The sequence below is a fragment of the Haemaphysalis longicornis genome, unplaced genomic scaffold (assembly GCF_048455015.1).
Source record: "Haemaphysalis longicornis isolate Haplotype H1 unplaced genomic scaffold, Haemaphysalis longicornis Haplotype H1 scaffold_4, whole genome shotgun sequence".
Classification (NCBI taxonomy): Eukaryota; Metazoa; Arthropoda; class Arachnida; order Ixodida; family Ixodidae; genus Haemaphysalis; species Haemaphysalis longicornis.
The window spans coordinates 180,627,401-180,646,208 of NW_027526361.1; the positions used below are offsets into that span (position 1 = coordinate 180,627,401).

Here is an 18,808-nt window from a genome sequence, read left to right on the forward strand (position 1 = left end):
TGAAGTTGCGTTAAACTTGTAAAAAGGCAGTAAACATTCTTGTAAAACCACAAATTTAAATAATATAATCGGTTAAAGTAGATATAGTAGCTTGAAAGTGGTTTTCAAAAACCCAGCAAAATTTCAAAGTAGGTGCGGGCCTGTCGCGTACGTGTGTTCGTGTGAATCGGCCCTGCTGGCGGAGTGGCGGAGGCGAGGCAGACGGCACACGATGGCAGCGTCCACGGCCTGCCTATGGTTGGTGATTTTAGCGCTACTAGCGCTGTGCTCCTGTACGGCGAACATTGGACACCGCAAGTTCGAGTACAAGTACAGTTTCAAGGGTCCCTACCTGGCGCAGAAGGATGGCAGCGTGCCCTTCTGGGAGTACGGCGGCAGTGAGTAGCAGACACCGGTGGCCGTGCCGTGGGGCCGGTTGTGCATACCAATGGACCTCTCGCGCTGATGCTGCTAGTACACGTGGCTTTCTGGCGTGCTGCTGCACATGACCCGGGCACGCTGCGGCCCGGACGGCCGTCCGGCGACGCCGGCACGGAGCGGCTTTTCCAGTTTCGGACTGTGCGCCCAAACGCCGCAGCTGGCATACGCGATGTGGCATATTGGACCACCGGCGAGCAGGAAAGTCGGGCCGAATCGCGGCCTGCTTTTGGGGTTCGGCGCGGTCGGAGAGGCGAGTCACGGTGGCTGAACGCGCTGCTCTTCCCCGCAAGTGTGCCACTCGGCAACGGACCGTTTTCTCGCTGCTTCGGGCCGTTTTGGCTCGATTGCACTCGACACGTGCCGATGATCGTGACAGCGGAGCTTGCAGGCGACACCGCGCTGTCAGTGCAGGGAGGCGTGTTTCGTTGCACCGATCAGTGGGGCTCTGTGTCAGAAATAGGCCATTTGTTGTTTCTGCTTCGCCAGCGCTGCGATGGTTCGGGGCGCTCGACGCGGTCCGACTAGGTCCCTAAAATCCGAACCCGGCGTAGCGGTGTTCTCGTCTGCGCAAGGCTCTCGCCGAAGCGATTAGTTTCTACTTGTTGCACGTATCGCCTGGCGTTCACCTGTTGCGACTTTACATGCTCCATCTCCACGCGCACCACTTCAGAGCAGCGCAACATAAAACAAAACGAAACAAAAAAACGAGAGAAAAGCTTAACAAACTCCGAATCGCATTTTATCCCCGGGTACGCGCGGGACGCCCGATTTCATGTGCGCTTAAAAAAGACTCCTGAAATCTTTCGACTTGCAGAAGAAAATTCGCATCCTCGTCGTGAATGTTTATCGCCATGCATATGCAACACTGCCATTCGAGCTCAGCTATATTGAGCGCGGCTGCGGCAAGTTTAATTCCACGCCGTGACTGCTGTGAGCGCAGAGCGTCGATAATGCGAGACGATCGAGGCAGCAGATAAGCTTGCGGACGTGGACAAGAGTGGCTGGGCAGTTGCCTTCCAATCAGTGCAATTTGCGTAGCGAGTCTTGGGAGAACCCTCCTTAAACGAGTGAAACAAAAAGAAACCTTTTTGCGGGCATAATCGAAGCACCCGGCCGCTTTCGGCTGTGCACCGATTCGTGAATACAAAATGTTAATGGTATCAGTTCGGCTCCATCTGTCCACATAACAGCTAAGTAACCTGCCGCAGCATATGCAAGTAGTCGGTGTTTGCCCTATGGGTGTCCTCGAGAGTGTTTGCAGAATTTGATAGAGCACCACATTGCACCTGAAGGAGCTGTTCTTGGCAATCCGCACGTGTAAATCACAGGCCAGAAGGACGTCGGTTAATCGGGGTTACACACATGACAGGGTCGTAGACATAAGTGAGGATTAATTCAATCCAAGATAAGCCAAGGAACTTGCTGCATGCAGTCTGCGACTTTTCAATGTTTTTGTTTTTTCCCTGTTTTCTTGCAACCCCTGGCCAGACAGTGTGCAAAAATGTGCCACTCGATCCATATGCTTGCACTGTAGGCCACGTAGTCGTCAAATCAAACAGGCCAGTATGTATTGTGCTAGATGGCATGGCAGGTAAGAGCGGCGCAAAAATAAAAGAGTAAAGAGCTGGGATCAAATGAGTGTGCTGTGTCAGAGCGAGCCGTTTTACTGCTACAGCTGCAGCCACCTGCCGTGAGGGCTGTAGCGATGTCAGCCACGTATGGATGTGTGGCCTGCCAAAGGGCACGGCTCACGATAGTTGGCGTTTGTGACCTAATGTTCCCCCAGGGCTTTTTGTAGTTTGTGGTCGTTCAAGGGGGGCCTGGTCTGCTTGGCAGTCGATTTTTGGACAAACTAATTTGGCTGGTTTGTCACTTGCTTCTGTCACAAAATTTCTCTCCTATTGAGGTGGAATAGTGCACTTGGCAGTTGAAATGGCCTTGTTAGGCAATGCCGCCAGTGCGGCCCAGCTCATATGGGTCCCCTGAACTCTCCTACAGCAGAAAGTTTTCCTGGCAGTGCAGAAATGACCTTTAATTTAATAAAACTAGTTGAAGGGGGCTAGTTGGTTCATGTTTCTTCAACATGTTCAGTGCAAAAACCAAAGACAGCACTCAAGAAAGGAGACTAGCCCTTGTCCTGCCTGTGTATCGGCTTTGGTTTTCGCGCTAAACACGTTGAAGAAATTACCTTCCCTAGCTGATTGCACTGGGTGTCGTCGACTTGATCCCTTTCATTGAATTTTTTTTTACGCCTGCGGGTTTACAGGGACGCAAGAGTGAAGTTGTTAAAATCTGATTTAGTTAAGGATGCGCTGGGCTCTTCAGCCCATGTCATTCATAATGTGAGTGTGCAGTGGAGATTGAGCCCTACTTTGTCTGTAATTGGACGTTTAAAAAACACCCCGCATCGTTTGTAGCTGCCGCAAAAGCTACTGCAGGCTAGTCAGATTGGCTTGTTATGTATTTTCACGCTGTCGCAGCCTCCATATTACCATTCTCCCACGGGCTTAGCAGCTTGCCGTCATAGCCGATGTAGGTAGCGTTTGACAGTGCCTGCATACCGGGTGGAAAAACTCTGAACGTGGCCTGCGCATTGAACTCATTTAAAGTCACTGGGTAATTTGACGATGCTCGTGACTCACATCGGTGTCCCTTTGAGGGTCCTGTCTTGAGCAATGTGGTGTTTAAGACGAAGGTCCCGCACGCTCGCTGCGCGCAGTCTGTTTCGGATGGTATTTGTGTGCTGGCTGTTGGGCCTCAGCTTGTGCCCCACCTGCATGCATGAATAATGCGTGGCCAGCAATTTCAGCTTGTATTGACTGTAAAAGTGCAACAGTGCCACAGGTCCCATAACAGGACATGAGATTGGTGACACTGGCAGCAGTAATCTGGCGGACACACAACTAACTACCTGGAATAAAACCACAGATCAGCAAATACATCACACACTAACAAAAAAAAAAAAAAAGAGGGGGACGGTTTTTCAGGGGTTCGGGAAGCCTTCCTCAATGATGATTGGTGATGGTGAGGTCTATTGGTTTCCCCTTTGTAGCGGGCTGATGACGCGTCATCTTACCAAAAACGACTAATATACCTATTTTTTGTACTCTTGCTTTAATAGTAGCGCTGCTTAGGGCAGCCGCAAAAGACTTATTAGGCACAAAATACTTTTTTTTTTCCCTGTTACAGGTGGTAGCTGTTCTAGGCAATATTCCCCTCTCTGCTTTTAGTCTACCAGCTTTCTAATCTTCTTTTCGTCGCCTCGACAGCCTTAAAGTTAACGTCCTCTGTGATACCATTAAATCCTAGAGCTTCTGGAAGCCGAATATTTCCCTCATGTAGATTTGGATGCATACCCTCGCATTTTAACACTATGTGCCGCATAGTTTGTTTCTTTTCCACAGACCACGCATACCCCATCATTTTGTGAATACTGCCCACAAAGCTCTTAGTTCGCAAGCAACCTGCTCTAGCCTCAAAAAGCAAAGCACTGCCCTGGGAATTATTGTAGAAATTTTCCTTTCTGATGTTCAATTTCTCGGCCCTGTACATCTCTAATGACGTTTTAGCTTCCATTTTTTCTCTCCATTTATTCGTTTCTATCTGCCTTGCTTCTTTTTTGGTTGCCTTGGCTGTTTTGGATTCTCCATCGTTTTTCCTGTATTTCATCGTTAGCCTTCTAGTCTTTCTTAACCACTGTGTGTCCACGCTTTTCAAGTATAGGTACCTAAAAACCTTAGCTGCCCACCTACGTTGATCCAGTGCTCTGACCCTCCTCTCAAAGCACATTTTAGTCTGCTTCTCGAACTTCAAACAATGCCCAGCCCATATCCCCCTGTGATGATTCATTAGTTGTTTTTTTTATGCAATCCTAAGGCCAAACGGCTGATAGAACGTCTGATTTTAAGCAGAGTACAGCATTCACAAATGTGAGACCCAGAACCATTACTCCTTTCCACATTCCTTTCACTACTTCATATTTGTTATACCCCCACAAAGCTCTATGCTTCATTATAGCTGCGTTTCGCTTTCCCTTACCCGTAAGTTGTTCCTCGTGTGTTCATAAGTAGTCATCCCCTTCGTTTATCCACACTCCCAAGTATTTATATTCCTTCACTCTGGGTAATTCGCCATGCTGGATAGACATTGTATGAGTGGTAGTGTCATATAAAACCATTATTCCCGATTTTTTCTGCGCTAAAATTTAACCCGAGGTCAAAATTTTGCTGCCGCCACCCCCCCACCCTCTCCCTCGATTTTTTCTTTTTGCTATACCTTGCCAGCAGCATAAAAAATGGTCTTCACTGCAAGACGTGTGCAGCCTCCCAAATTTTTAATAATATAGCCGGAGCGACGACTAATCGATATGTCAGTGCCTTATCACGGTGTTCACCGGCGAAGCAGGCGAGAGTACACGTACGCGCATAGAACTATCTGCTGTGTGGAGCGTCGTCTGCTCCGCTGTTCTCCTCAGGGCAACACACCCTGTGTTTCTTATCTTGCAAGGTTGTTTAGCTACCGCCAAAGGTAGTTAAGCAGCGTGGAGCACAATTTTTTATTCCTATCAATTTTTTTTTTATCGCATTATATCCTGCAGCGGCCTGAGGCCATCCCGGCCAAAAAAACTGTCCTGTTTCTTTCCAGTGGCGTTCCTCACGCTGTGCGGGGCAAGTTATCCGAAAGAGAAATCAAACGCGTGTATGATATGCGCATGCACTTAAAATAACCACGGTTTCTCGCGAACGAAGTCATTCAGATACCGTGGCAGGGGGTGTAACACTCTCAAGGAAACAGTGCAGCAGACGACACTTGTACAGCAGATAGCCCTATGCGCGTGCACGTACTCTCGCCTATTTCGCTGCTGAAGACCGTGATAAGGCGCTGACATGTCGATCGGTCGTCGCTCCCGCTATATTATTAAAAATTTGGGAGGCTGTACTTCCAATTTATGCATGTAGTGCAAGTTCTACTGTCAATATTTTTGTGCAACAGGCCATTTGCACCACAAAACGAGACACACCGAAAGCAGCATATAAGGGTTTTAGCGGCTTGCTGAAGTACGGGCAACTGAAGCGGCAAGTGCAAATTTCTGGAAACTATTACACTGATCAGCACAGTACAATCAGTTTTGAGCCGAAAAGGGATCCCCGGCATACTCATGGTTGAGTACCACTGCACTTAAGTTTTCGTGTGCAGGCGTCGAATAATTCACACACATGGTACGCATTCATGTCTCCCAAATGGTACACAACCCCCCCCCAGTTTGCGGCAGATGGGGATAACGCCCCTCAGCCCTCCATATCTTAGCTGAATGCACAGGCTTGGATGAGGCAAGACGGTGACACTTTCCTCGACATGTAAAGATACACAATTCTCCTTCGTTCTCGATTCGTAGTATGGACCGACACACGTCATTTAGCCTACCTTGCCGAAGCCAGTTTTTTAAATTGTACCGCATGTAACTTCAGAGTCGGCCAGCTCTGACTTGGGGATTCAGAAGGACTTGATTCTTCGAGCTTGGAGAGGAGCAGAAAAGTCGGGGCCTTGGAATGAGGGGGGCACCACCTCAGGACAATCGCAACACCCCCCCCCCCCCCCTTTGCCTTTTCTCTCTCTCTCTCTCTCTCTCTCTCTGCATTGATGGCGCTATATTCATTGACATGCACCAGGAGGTTTGAGCTTCCAGGTGCTGCCTCCACCTTTACCAGCTTTGTCTACCACCATGGCCATCTTCCCATTTTAGTTTAGGGACCCTCTGCTCCATGCATATTTTAGGAGCATATTTAGGGCCATGCATATTTTAGCCACTAGCACGGCACACTGATTGAGCCCCGAATGTGGTTTTTGTTTGCTTGGCCACAGATGCTGTTGCACCGTGAACACAGATAGTCCATAAGCACGCACATACTACTCCTGCCTAACGGTGGAGGCTTGTGCTAGCGCAGTCCATCTTGCAAGGTGTACGGCAGGGTGTGTGGGTGCAAATGCTGGTTTAAGCTTCTCTTGCGCATGCCAGCTAGGGAGAGGCTCGCTGCACTTTCGTAAATGTTACCCCAGCCATTGACCTCGGCAGGCACCACCCTCTCCACACTGTTTGCACATTTACTGTGGAGAAGCCAGGCGGTGTGTACGTGTGGGCCCACAACAGGAGGACTGGAGTGTGCACAAAGGGCAAGGAGTTGCGCAGAGGGGTTCACTTTTAACCTACACAGAGAGTGGGGAAGGATGCATGGGAAAACAGGGAAAATGTGCGTGTGTGCATACGTGCGTGCATGCACGTTTGTCCAAACATATCTGCAGTGTGAAAAAAAAGGCCCATGTGCAGTTTTGGGAGTATGATTAGGGGTCTCCCACTTATACGTACCTCAATTGACAGCATGTTTGTCGTTAGCACACTGTTCTTTTTTCTTTTTCTTTTGTGGCTCTGGCTGGGGGATTTGTAATGGACACGTCAGCACAAGCATGCGGGTGGTTGAGATGTGCGAAGCGTGGCGTTCAGCTGAAGGTGCCTACAGGGGGGCCTTGAAGGGATGCAATTAGCAAAGGCTAGAGGCTAATCGGGTGGGGCTTGACTCTGCACCAGCTGAGACCTTGGTACTTTCCTCCCCAGTGCTGCTGCCTCTGAGGGCACGACAAGCACCCCCGGGTGCTTCCCCGGGCAGAGATTGACGGGGGCACCCTCTCTTTCCAGGTTGCATCGCCAGTGAAGAGATGGTCCGGATCACGCCTTCCCTCAAGAGCAAGAAAGGTGAGTGTGTGCCTCCCTGCCGAGCAGGGCCACCCTGCCCGCTTGTCTTCTCTGGGTGGCTGGCACTCGACGACCAATCTTCCACGCCTGAAGTGGACGAGGAAAATGTCAGAACAGTCAAGAAGCCCCCAGAAAAGTCTCTGATGTGTTACTGGACAGTTAGGGCCAGAACCCCTGGATTGCTGGGTGGTTTGGGCAGCCAGAGAAAAACACTCGACCGAACAATTGGTCAGTAACTGTATCGGCTACCGATCGACAGCCTTGGATAGATACTGGGAAGGAAAATTTGACATCGACCTAAATGCAGCCGTACGGCTTCCTTGGAAACTTTGCAGTTGCAGAGAAATTTGTCCTGGTCCAGGATATGAACCTGGGACCACCGCCTATCTAAGGCACTCTACCAACTGAGACAAACAGGAAGCTAGCCACTTGGAGCGGGAGAGCCAATCGATCGGCAACTCGAAGTGGACACATTAGATAGACGCTGCCTGCTATTGCTGTACTCTGTTGGGACATTTATAACTGCGCAGAAACGAAAATGGCTGAGTACCTGAGCCTGTAGTTTCTAACCTCCAAAAACGAAGGAAAAAACGTAAAATACATTTTGAACAAAGGTATGTCCTGTTTTAGTCTGAAGGCCTAGTCTTCATCCTCTGAGCGTGTCTACAAAAGTGACTTAAAGGGGCACTGACACAAAAATTTTGCATCTTGTTTTTTTTGTTGCGATAGGTAGCTAGTGACCTACTTATAACCTCTAGAAACCTCATTTGCTTCAGCGTGCGACGGTTGTTTAATTAGAGGCATTTTCAATGCGGCCAGTCGCAGTTTCGGTTTCAGCGAGTGCCGCGAAGCGATGGATTTTGTGTGAACAAAGCTGACCACGTGACCGTCGGAGGGATATCACAGAGCAGAGCCGCCGTAGCACGGTCGAATCCGCATCGACGGCAGTTTCTGCGAATGCCCCCACGTACTGATCTCGTGAGGCGCTTAATTAAAAAGCGACCGTGGATGTGACGCAGGCGCTGCGAGTGCAAATGCTACCGCGTCTAAAGAACGACGCGCGACGCTCGAGCCGGTGGGTGGCAAGACGCGCGCTGGGAGCAGCCGGCCGGTCTGCCTACAGGTCCGCCTACAGATGTGTTCGGCTTAGCACTGCGGCGGATATTCGCGTGCCGCTCTCGTAAGCGGTGCAGATGACAATTTTTAATGCAACCCGCCATCGCATCATTAACTCCTTTCTCATGTAAGCCACCATGGTCGGGACTTGGGGACAATTTCGTGCAGCGGTAACAAGCTATCACTCGAGCTACCTGCGCCGGCCGCGGCCGTTGCCGCCGCCTGCACAGCGACCGTGCGGCTAGCTCAGTGGGCTTTTAGTGCCTCCGCCGCGTTTTCGCATACAATGGTAATAAACAGTAATAGAAACAGAGTGCCTGGAATCGCTGTAGAACTTTGGTCGTGGCCAGCTGCCCGATGAGCTGACGAAATCACGGCGCCTCCGCCGCCAACGATCGGGTCGTTCGTTCTCGAGAGCAGAAGCTCCGCCCTCCGGCCCTCCGATTGGAGCGGCGAGCCGGGCGAGCCGGCAAAAAGCGACGGCAGTGCGGAAGCGGCAAACACAAACTCGTGACGTGTGTGGATGTTGTTTATTTACAATTGCGCGTGGTCCTCTGCTGGCTGCTCGGTTGCGTTTCGCACACTTTAAAATTGATTTTAAATATGTTCTAGGCTGTATTCGCCGCTGATATTTTGCAGATGATGTATATGTGTTCCCACCAATCTATCTCCGAAGTTATCTCGCCTTCAAAATTTTGTGTCAGTGCCCCTTTTAGTGAGCTTGGCTAAGCATCTGTGCCCCAGTCCACTGCTTATGGATTCCAGGCAGTGTCTGGCTTGTGTGTGACGGATTGACATCACAGAATTTCTTGCTGTGGGCTAAAGCGTACCAGCGTCACCTTTAGTTCAAAACGTGCAACCCGGAAAAATGTTCTCAGGAGAGCAGCCAGAGAAGTCTGTTCAATTTGCCAGTCCTGGATAGCGAATGGGCAGTTGAACTGCCCCCAGCTGAGGAATACAGGCGAGAAGAAAATACCGTGCTGCGTCTTGAGGAATATGGGACTGCAAATCGAAGAGGGAGCCGTTATGTTCAGTGGTGACGTGTATCAAATCTTGCCTCGTGCAGAAACTCGTGCCTAGTGTACCCTCATGCGCTGCGTTCCCTCTGGCTCACATCTGGAGGCTGACTGCAAGAATAGCCGGACCTCTGACTGAGCAGGCAAAAGCTGCTCCCATTCACGCAGACAAGTGTTCGCCTGAAATTCCCTCCTGTTAGCTTGCACTGCACAAATGCCGGGGTTTTTTCGCTCCTGAAACATGCGATCGCTTTGTGGCGAGCAGCAGGGAAAGCAAGGGTCAACAGTCTCGACACAAAAGACAGGGTGCAACCTTTTGGCGTCTTCCTTAGCATCTGTTCGTTGCAGACTGAGCAATGCAGTTGAGGACGCAAAGTTGACCTGCTTGGTTACTTGGCACTGAAAGGGGGGACACAGGATATAAATACACGGGACCAACATTGCATGGGACTAACGTCCGTCGCATGTGTTCCAGCGCTAATAGAATGACCCTCGAGCAATGGTTTGTAGTGTGTACTGGCCAGCTGCTGTTTTTCAGTTCCAAGTGCACGATGCTCAGTCAACCCGGGTGGCCCTAATTGTGTTCTCCTTGTTTCCCTTTCCAGGTTTCATTTGGAACAAGAACCCAGTGAACTTTCCCTGGTGGGAGGTGGAGCTGGTGTTCCGGGTCACGGGTCAGGGCCGCCTGGGGGCCGACGGTCTTGTGAGTGCAACCTTTGACCCCTCTTGACCCTGTCCCGGCCTCTGGGTGTGCCTTGTGCTCGGTGGCAGCTCGCGTATGCTCTGGTGATGTGCAGATTACAACTCCGTCACTTTATGCATGGGTTTCCATGGAAGGGGCCCCTGAAACAGCTGAAATTCTTTTCAGTAGAGAGATGCGAATATCTCATTTCGGGCTGCAAGTCGAATACGAATGGTAAAAACTCGGTGCAGATCAAATTGAACATTTTCTAGTATACTTTGTTCTGGTCTGTAAGCAACTTCTAAGGCGTGGCTACACACACACAAAAAAAAAGAAAATGAAAAGTTAGGCATGTGAGGGGCTACAATAAAAAGCACTGCAAAAAAATTTAAAACAAAAGATTAAGACGAGGTGGCAAAGTAGTGGGGTGACGAGGTGGCAAAGTAGTGGGCAAAAATTTGATGTATGTTGGTATGGAGAACCCTTCAACTTAACTTGAGGACGACTCAGCGAGCAATGGAACAGAAGATGATAGGTGTAACGTTAAGGGAGAAGAAGAGAGCGGAGTGGGTAAGGGAACATACGCGGGTTAAGGACATATTAGTAGAAATTGAGAAGAAGAGGGCAGGGCACGTAATGCGAAGGCCAGATAACCGTTGGTAACAGAGTGGGTCCCTAGAGAAGGCAAGCGCGGCAGGGGGCGGCAGGAAGTTAGATGGGCAGATAAGATCAAGAAGTTTGCGGAGATAAATTGGTCGCAGTTGGCACAGGACCGGGATAATAGGAAATCTACGGAAGAGGCCTTTGCTCTGCAGTGGGCGTAGATAGGCTGATGATGATGATATTGGTGTGGAGAAACGTGGGGCTGTCGAGACAGTGTGAATACAAGAAGTCCCTTCGGCGATTGTGAAGAGGCTAGGCATTGCCAACAAGTGGTGACTCTTAATTTGTCACTTGTGTTGCTATATGGACAGAGACTCCTTTTTTGCAATAACATTTTTTTTATGCAAGTAGCATTCTGCTTCAGTTCACAAACACCTGCGTTAGCATGTGCTTGTTAGAGGCGAGGCTTACACGAGCTTACACTTTAGGCCAACCCCGGCGGGGCATGCCTTGCTTAGGTAAAGCTGGAGCTGGCATGTCGTGCGGCTGAGCTTTTATTTGGTGGCCGTAAATTTTGAAAACTTTGAGTTGTTTCAATGGTAAAACGTGCAGGCACTGTCAAATGAATAACAAGCACTATTTACAAAGTATTCAAGAGTTCCAAGTATTCACAGGCCTTTCCTTTTCAACCGTGATCCGTTATATTTCGCTTCTGCGAAGTGCCTGATCAAACCATGGCCTCTCCACTGCACACGAAAGATGACTTGGCATGGGTGGTCAAGACACTGTTGCCCCTTGAAACCCGTTCCAGGCAGATTTTAGCTTGGAAGTGTGTTTCCGATTGCCTCAGTTATTTTCGGCACCTTTTTGGTAATGGCATTTTTGTGCAGTGCTGGTGTTTATCTGAACTGCCAGGGGCTTCTTTGCATATGGGTTGCTTCAGGCATAGCCAGTCCAGTTGGCAGGGAACTGTGGCAGAGCATGCTGATCGCCAGAGGAACGGAGAAAGCCACACTTCCAGGGTTTACTGTGCTAGTGCTGGGTTCATGTCGTGCTTCTTTTTGTTCTGTAAACATGTGCACTTGCTCTCTTCCCTTTGGCCAAGATTTAAAATTGTCACTTGTTACTCTGCAGTCGGGCTTAGGAAGCGGCAAAACTCCCCTCAGGCCCCACGTATCAAGAAGCAGTCCCACAGTTGGCTAACAGGGGCAAGTTGACGAGCCTGCCATCTGTTGATGCATATATGAAGTGATGCTCCTCAGCTGCTTGAGGCTGCTGCTTCTATATGAAATGCCATATAGAAACACGAGCAAGCATTATGTCGTGTAATGTTCCTAACTTGAAAAGCAAGTTTTACATATTTGGTGAGTTTTCTCATTAGTAGTACTAAATGTTGAGGAAAGTTCGGCTTTCGTGCCCTAGGCGCTGTGCCAATAGATGGGCCTTTCCTTTGCAACCAAGCAGGGGTTCTGAAGCAGAACTCGGCTACTGGTGTGTGCCGAAGGACTTTGCCTGTAATAGAGCACAAGCGGCGTTTTTTTCTTTTCACCTTTACTGCGGAGAAATGTCCTCCAGCAATGAGTGAGAACTGTGAAATAGATGAGGCTGTCTGCTGGAACGGACGCCTTTGCGGCATGTTGAAAACCGGAAGGGTGAAATAAAAGAAAACAGCCTAGTTTGTATTGTACCGAGTTCCGTTCCTTTGCGAGAACTTTGGAATAGATGGCAACGTCAGCTCAGGAAAGAGGCATTGCGACACATGGGATCAGTGAAATGAGCGAAAACAACTCACCCCAAAGTTCCGGAAGAACTCCCACCGAAAGTAGAGAGATATCGAGTGAGAAATACGGGGTGGGCGATCTTTCAGGTCGGTTGCGAAAACTAAAAGAAAGTGGCCGCACCGCCAACCAAGACTGCGAAGATATCAAGGAAAACTTCCGAAGGGGCGGTCTTTTGGCTCAAGTGCAGAAAGGGCAAATAAGTGACTGCATCAACACATGAATAGATCATTTGCGTTTTTGTCCAATCATTGAATATTTTTTTAATATTGAATTTTTGTCCAAATTGAATATTTCGCCCCTAAAGGGGGGTGGGCAGTGTTTCGGGGGAGGCTGTTCGCTCGGCACTTTGCGCTGGTTTGGATTCTACCAAATACAATATGGTTCGCAAAATGGTACAAGTGCTCAAGAGAGAGAGAGAGAGAGAGAGAGTAGACGTGCGGCATGATCTGGCTGTGGTGCGTTGCAGGCCTTTTGGTACACCAGCCAGAAGATGCCCGAGGGCCCCGTGTATGGCAGCAGCGACAAGTGGGTCGGCCTGTCCCTCTTCTTTGACTCCTTCGACAACGACGGAAAGGTGAGCTGCCCCGGCTTTATGTACAATGTTGCCTGCTGCTTGCTGGGTGGGGGTGGGGGACAGATGGGAGGCAAGAGAAAGCAGGGTTCATACGGGGTTATCGCTGTAGACACTGGGGGCGGTGTAGTGTGCCTCGTGTGTACTGCTGTAGCACAGCTGAAAACAGGGGCGGGCATAGTGGTAGAGCTTTTTTTTTTTTTAACTTGCAGGTGCAAGTGAGGCTGCACTTGTTCATTTCTTCACTAGAATATAGCTTCAGTAGTACTCTGCACTGGCCGGCACGAAACACCACCAGGTCAGGGTCTGCTCTAGTGGGTCCTCGGTAAAGCGCAGTAGTATCACGACAGCAAATTAGTTCGTTATATCCGATATTTGTTGTAACAGGAGAGGTAAAAATCAGCTCTAACAAATCGAAAATCTGGCTCGCGCAAAAATACGCGATATAAAAACGCATTTTTAAAATTAAGGCTTCGAATCCACTACAAACAAGGTAACCCTTATCTTTCTCCTTGTTGCATTTCAACCTCAGTGAACCGGAACATGCGTACTTGAAATTACAACAGAACAGGGTTCATTTGACAAAACAGGCCTTTGTCCCTATTTATTTGATGAAGGATGTGATCTTCGTCTGTTGTCTACTCGCGGCACCGAGCGGGATGAAGTTTTCCCCAGTGTCCACGAACGAAAGGGCCTCTATACTTCGGCAGTTCCGGATGACGTTTTTTTTTTTTTTTTCCAAGTAGCTTTTAACACTGCTGGTAGAATGTTTCTTCGTCATATCCGATATCGTGCGTGGCTATCACGGCTTCAATTTCGTTAGAAAAAATAAGTGCCATTGAAATGAAGCGTAACCAACCAAAGTATGTATTTAATTCACTATAGCCGTTAGTTCACTATATCATTGTTCGTTATAATGAGGCTGAACTATAGCCGTAAAAAGATAGTGATAACAAATCTGGTTTTCTTCAGAGCACATCCATGTAGTATGTGCTTCCCTATGGAGGGCCCGCTTACTAACTTTTTAAGACTTGGTGCACAGCTCTCGGTACAGGAAAGGGGCAGTGGATGGGGTGTGGCAAAAATTATGTACAAGTACAAATGGGGGAGGGCATTACCAGTGCCCTTTTTTGCTATTCTGGAAGATTCTTGGGCAGCCCTCGCTTGGGAGTGTCGCACAAGCTTTGCGAATCATTTGTCGTAATCTGTGCAGCTCAGCCCCTTAGACGAGCGTGTTTTCCAGGGAGGTCAGCCTTGTGCTCAGCAATGCAAGTGTGCTGGGTGGCTTTCAGCATCCGCTACTCAAAGCCTAGCAAAATCTTTTTTTGGTTGTCCCGCTGCTTCCACTGACTTGGTGGGCCATCCCACGCCGTGCGGCCTCTAGTGCTGTTGGCTGTGTGTACAGTATGCAGGAGGTTGTGGCTGCCCAGTTTCTTTTTCTGGCTCTCTAGTTTTCTGAGGCGACCTCCCGCGAGCTTGCTTGTGGGACCCCTCGACCATGGTTGCTGCCCCGATTGCCCAGTGACAGTCCCTCCCTCTCTCTCCTCCCTGGCAGCACAACAACCCGTACATCATGGCCATGGTCAACGATGGCACCAAGACCTACGAGCATGAGAGGTGAGTAGAGGGCCTTCCTTTTCTCCAGGTGGGGAAGGGCTATGATATTTGGGGTTCACAATGGGCAGGCGGTGAAGGGGGGTTGTGGAAATCGCCCTACCAGTACTTTCAGCCAGTGTACTCCCGCTTGGCAGGATTGAAAAAAACTGTGCAAAGCTGGTGGCTGTAGCTGGCTCACACCCGTGTAATGCAGGCAGAATGCTCTGGCGCACCTGCTGCCACTGTTGAGTTGCAGTTTGATTTGTTTGCCACCTGGAACGTTGTGGAGGTCCCCCACCACGACGGGGACGCCACCCCTTGCAACACGGGGTTCTCGCCTGCATTCTTCTTGCCCTCTTGTAGCAAGGGTGGTGGTGCGAGTGCTAGATTGTGCTCCCTTCTTTGTGCAGGCTTGAAAGCAATTCATGGAATAGCTCAGTTGTCTCAGCTTTGCCTCTCCTCACTCGTGGCTCACTTGTTTGATACCAGTTAGTGATACAGTCGAACCTCGTTGTAACGGACTTCGATGTAACGAACCAGGCAATAAGTTCAAGTGTATGCACACTATGTATTTTTAACCTCTGTGTAACCAAGTCCCGTTTGCCGAAATTTCAATGTAACCAAGTTTCATGGGAAATTAGGCACGGAGAGTTTTGGTTGTAAAAGTACATTTTGGGAGATGCAAGCGCCGAATAGTGGTCTCGATACACCGCGAACGGCGACACAGGCCGCTCTATGCCGCAAGTCACAGAGTCCGTGAACGAGCATAGTGCCTACAAGCCCCTTGCCTACAAACTGCGTAGGCACCGCCGCCGCATGCCGCCGCTTTGTCCTTCGTTCGTGTTTGCTCGCTCTTGTTGGGTTTCGTCGTTCAAGAAAGTGCGCGGCGAAGCATTTGTGGGTCGCTGTTAGCGTTGTGCGTGCATTTTTTTCACGGCAACATATGCGATTATGTGCTGGTGGCGGCTTCTGCCTCTGCCGGAAAAACGACTTGCACCGCCCGCGGCAGTGGGAGGAGCCTGACCAGTTGCGCCAATGGGGAGGCTCACACCGCATGGCGGGAGATTCGAAGCGCTCGGGGACGGCTGGCTCAGGAATGGCAGCCAGAGAAGATTAGGCTTAGTACCGGGGAGGATACTTGATGGGCACTTTCTTAAGCAGCGCGTATGACGTTTTACAGTGCAGTTTTCGCCCACATTATCAGCTTCTTTCCCGCATGAACAACTTCATTTGCCCCTCTTATTGCATTTTAGCGAACGGTTAGAAGTGGTCGCTGGAGCTACCCGAACCACGCGGATAGTTTCTGCCGCTGCGTCAGTACGCCTGTGGCTTCGGCAGCGCGTTGCAATGCGGTTCTTGCTTATGTCCCTGTAGACAATTTAGCTCCGACAGCGCGTTGCCCCCCCCTCTCCCCCTCTTCCCCCCCACCCCCACCCCCCTTCTTTTTAAAGGGAAGAGTTCCATTCTGGCAATCGTAAGTAGCTTGAGCTACCTGCTTCGCTTCACGGCTGCTACACCGTGCGGGTGGCACCTGCAATGATGTCAGTGTGCCAGCCGCGTATGCACGCCACGTTTTCGCTTGCAGGTACCGCTTCACACGGTTAATCCTTAATTTTAACCGCGAATTTCAATGTAACGAAGTAAATTACGAATTTTACCGACTTCGTTACATTGAGGTTTAACTGTCTACACCTTGAAGGAAATTGGCACTACATCTTCATCTGAAATGTCACTGTGGAGCCATGTTTCTGTTACAGTTGTTCATTGGCGGTCGTGGGTTAGTAGGATTCTCTCAAGCTCGGTGGTTTCGTTAGTGATGCTCCTTGCATTCGTATTTAGGAGCCACAAATGGTGTTGTTAGGGGCGAGGGCATTGTCATACTTTCTGCAGAGCTATGCTCACGGGTGGAATGTGTACTCGCGAGTTGGTGTTAAAATCCCGTATAAAACTCTCGTCGCCTATGCGCAGCTTTTTTCGCTCTCCCCCAACAGTTTGCACCTTGGGAGTGTAGGTCTAGAGTTTACATTTTCCGAAATGGCTTGTTTTTCATTATAATCCTGCAGGAATAGGATGACTGAGTGATTTCCTAACCATTTCGCAAGTCTGTGAAGTCTGCCAGTTGAGTGGCACTCTACGTTGAGCTTTTTTGAACACATCATCGAGTACCTTCTTTTTTAATGACTTGTTGTTTTCATCTTTTTCTTCGGAGAGACCATACGCGACTAAATTTGACGAGCCGCCTCAGTCTTCAATGTCCACCAGTTTTTTAGACTGGTGTGCAACAGACGATTCAAGGGACGTTAAGCTGGATTTGACACCTTCAAGTGCTGCAGGTTGTCTCTGCGGCATCAGGGATGCTGCAGTTTATATCTACCGCAGTGGCTTCATTCGGGTGTGTTTCCAATGCAGTTGCCGCCAATTGTTGCAGTCAAGACTTGTTATTTACACATGTGAGGCTGGGTTTCCAGAGGTGCTGTGTGGGACGTACCCGCTTTCCTTTCTTTTGTTTTGGCAATATGAGCATGACTTTGGGAGCTGAAATCTGGTGGTCTGGCTAAGAAGAGAACTTTAAAAGGTTGAAAGTCCAGAATTGAGTTGCTCTGCCCCCTGTGCCATGACACAGTGACGGTGAGTGTCCCTCCTTCTCCTCCTCCTCCTGGTGGCAGTGACGGCATGAACCAGCAGCTGGGCGGCTGCCAGCGGGACTTCCGCAACAAGCCCTTCCCAGTCCGGGCCAAGATCGAGTACTACCAGAACGTCCTTACGGTATGCGCTTGGCTTCCCATAATGCCCCCCTCTCTGCTTGCACTGGGGGGTGGCCTGCTCTGTGGCCACAGCTGTTGAGAGCGGGGGTGACCTGCGCACAGGCTGCTGCCACACAAGGTGCCATTGTGCACTCCCTCTTGCCATCAGTGCTTCTGAGGAAGCACCTTGAGTTATGGTCTTATTAGTATTTCACACAGAGGACTCAGCGCTGCAGCAGTTGTATGTGGTGAATGATGGCAGTAGTGCTTATTAAGGGCGCGAAACGAGCGCCCTGTGTCAGAAAAAAAAAAAACAGGTTGAAGAGGTGATGGATCCAGTTAATTAAGGGAAACATGTGGACTTGGGCTGGCCACACGGTGCGTAGCCCTGACAGATAATTACCAAGAGGACTGGAGGGGAAGGCAGTTAACCCGGTGGAGGGATCATATCGGGAAATTTGGGGGCCGAAGAGGGATTTTGGCAGACAGGAGCGGTTGGAGTTCGATGGGACGGGCCCTCGTTTTACACAGATAAGCTGGTCGGGATGATGGTGATGCGGAATGTGGTGCAGTCATGTGTTGCTCTAGGGCCACATTGGGCTTGCAGTGGAAATGCTTCAAAGCAGGTTTTAGCAGGCACTGTTGTGCACAAGTCCCACCACATCAGGTGTCAGTCCTTTCAAAATACAAAGAGGGGCTTTTAAGGGGCCTACTTCAGATTGTGTCATAGGCAAATGGAAGGATAAACGAGCACCAGCAAAGGACCTTGCCCTTGGTTGCTCCAGTGATGATCGCTTCTCCCTTGCGCTGTGTGAATGCTGTTGGGAACATTACAGGTTAAAGATGTCAAAAGAGACCTGCGCAGAGTTCAGTGTTGTCGACTGCCCCTGCCTGTGCTTCTCACGGTGTGTGTGCGTGTGCAGGTGCTTTTCCACAGCGGGAACACGAACAACGACGCTGACTACGAGATGTGCTTCCGGGCCGAGAACGTGTTCCTGCCCCAGAATGGCTACTTCGGCCTCTCGGCGGCCACGGGGGGCTTGGCCGGTGAGCGCTCTCTCTTGAACAAGGAGATGTGGGGCAGGGGGTCACGCGAACACACAGAGCCTTGGGACCTCCACATTGGCCACAAAGCGTGCAGGTTTCTCTAGAGGTGTCCTTCTTTGTTGTAGATGTGTCTGTTTGGATGCTGGAGTAAGCAGGCCCTGCCAGGAGCAAGGTATACCTGTATCTGATGAGTGGCACGAAGATTTAGTTGCATTCGCAATCTTTGAGTAGCCACATTGGCTTGGCAGTTTCGTAGCAACCTAACTGCAGGTGGTTGTGGCCCAGTTTTGTGCATACTCCTGAGGTCAGTGTTCAGGGTGTTCCACAGTTAGGCTACTGGTTGTAGTTTCGCAGTGCAACAAACACTTGGACGGTGATGGATTAGGGGTGCAAAAATTTGAATATCATGTCGTACATTAAAAGTGTGCCTCTCACTTCCCATTCAAATAAACTTCGAGAGAAAGAAATGCAAGTATCTGTACAT

The 18,808-nt window shown here is 49.8% G+C and overlaps 1 protein-coding gene across 1 annotated transcript in view; it reads left to right on the forward strand.

The window, feature by feature from the left end:
* Positions 1–143: 143 nt before the first annotated feature.
* The window catches only part of Ergic53 (lectin, mannose binding protein ergic53), a 36,098-nt gene continuing 17,433 nt past the window's right edge, over positions 144–18,808 (forward strand). Inside the window, exons 1-7 of the mRNA XM_077707924.1 lie at positions 144–377; positions 7,112–7,168; positions 9,906–10,003; positions 12,833–12,940; positions 14,493–14,554; positions 17,200–17,299; positions 18,201–18,324. Coding sequence (XP_077564050.1) covers positions 212–377; positions 7,112–7,168; positions 9,906–10,003; positions 12,833–12,940; positions 14,493–14,554; positions 17,200–17,299; positions 18,201–18,324 — 715 coding nt within the window. The 5' untranslated portion in view covers positions 144–211. The remainder of the gene's footprint in view (positions 378–7,111; positions 7,169–9,905; positions 10,004–12,832; positions 12,941–14,492; positions 14,555–17,199; positions 17,300–18,200; positions 18,325–18,808) is intronic.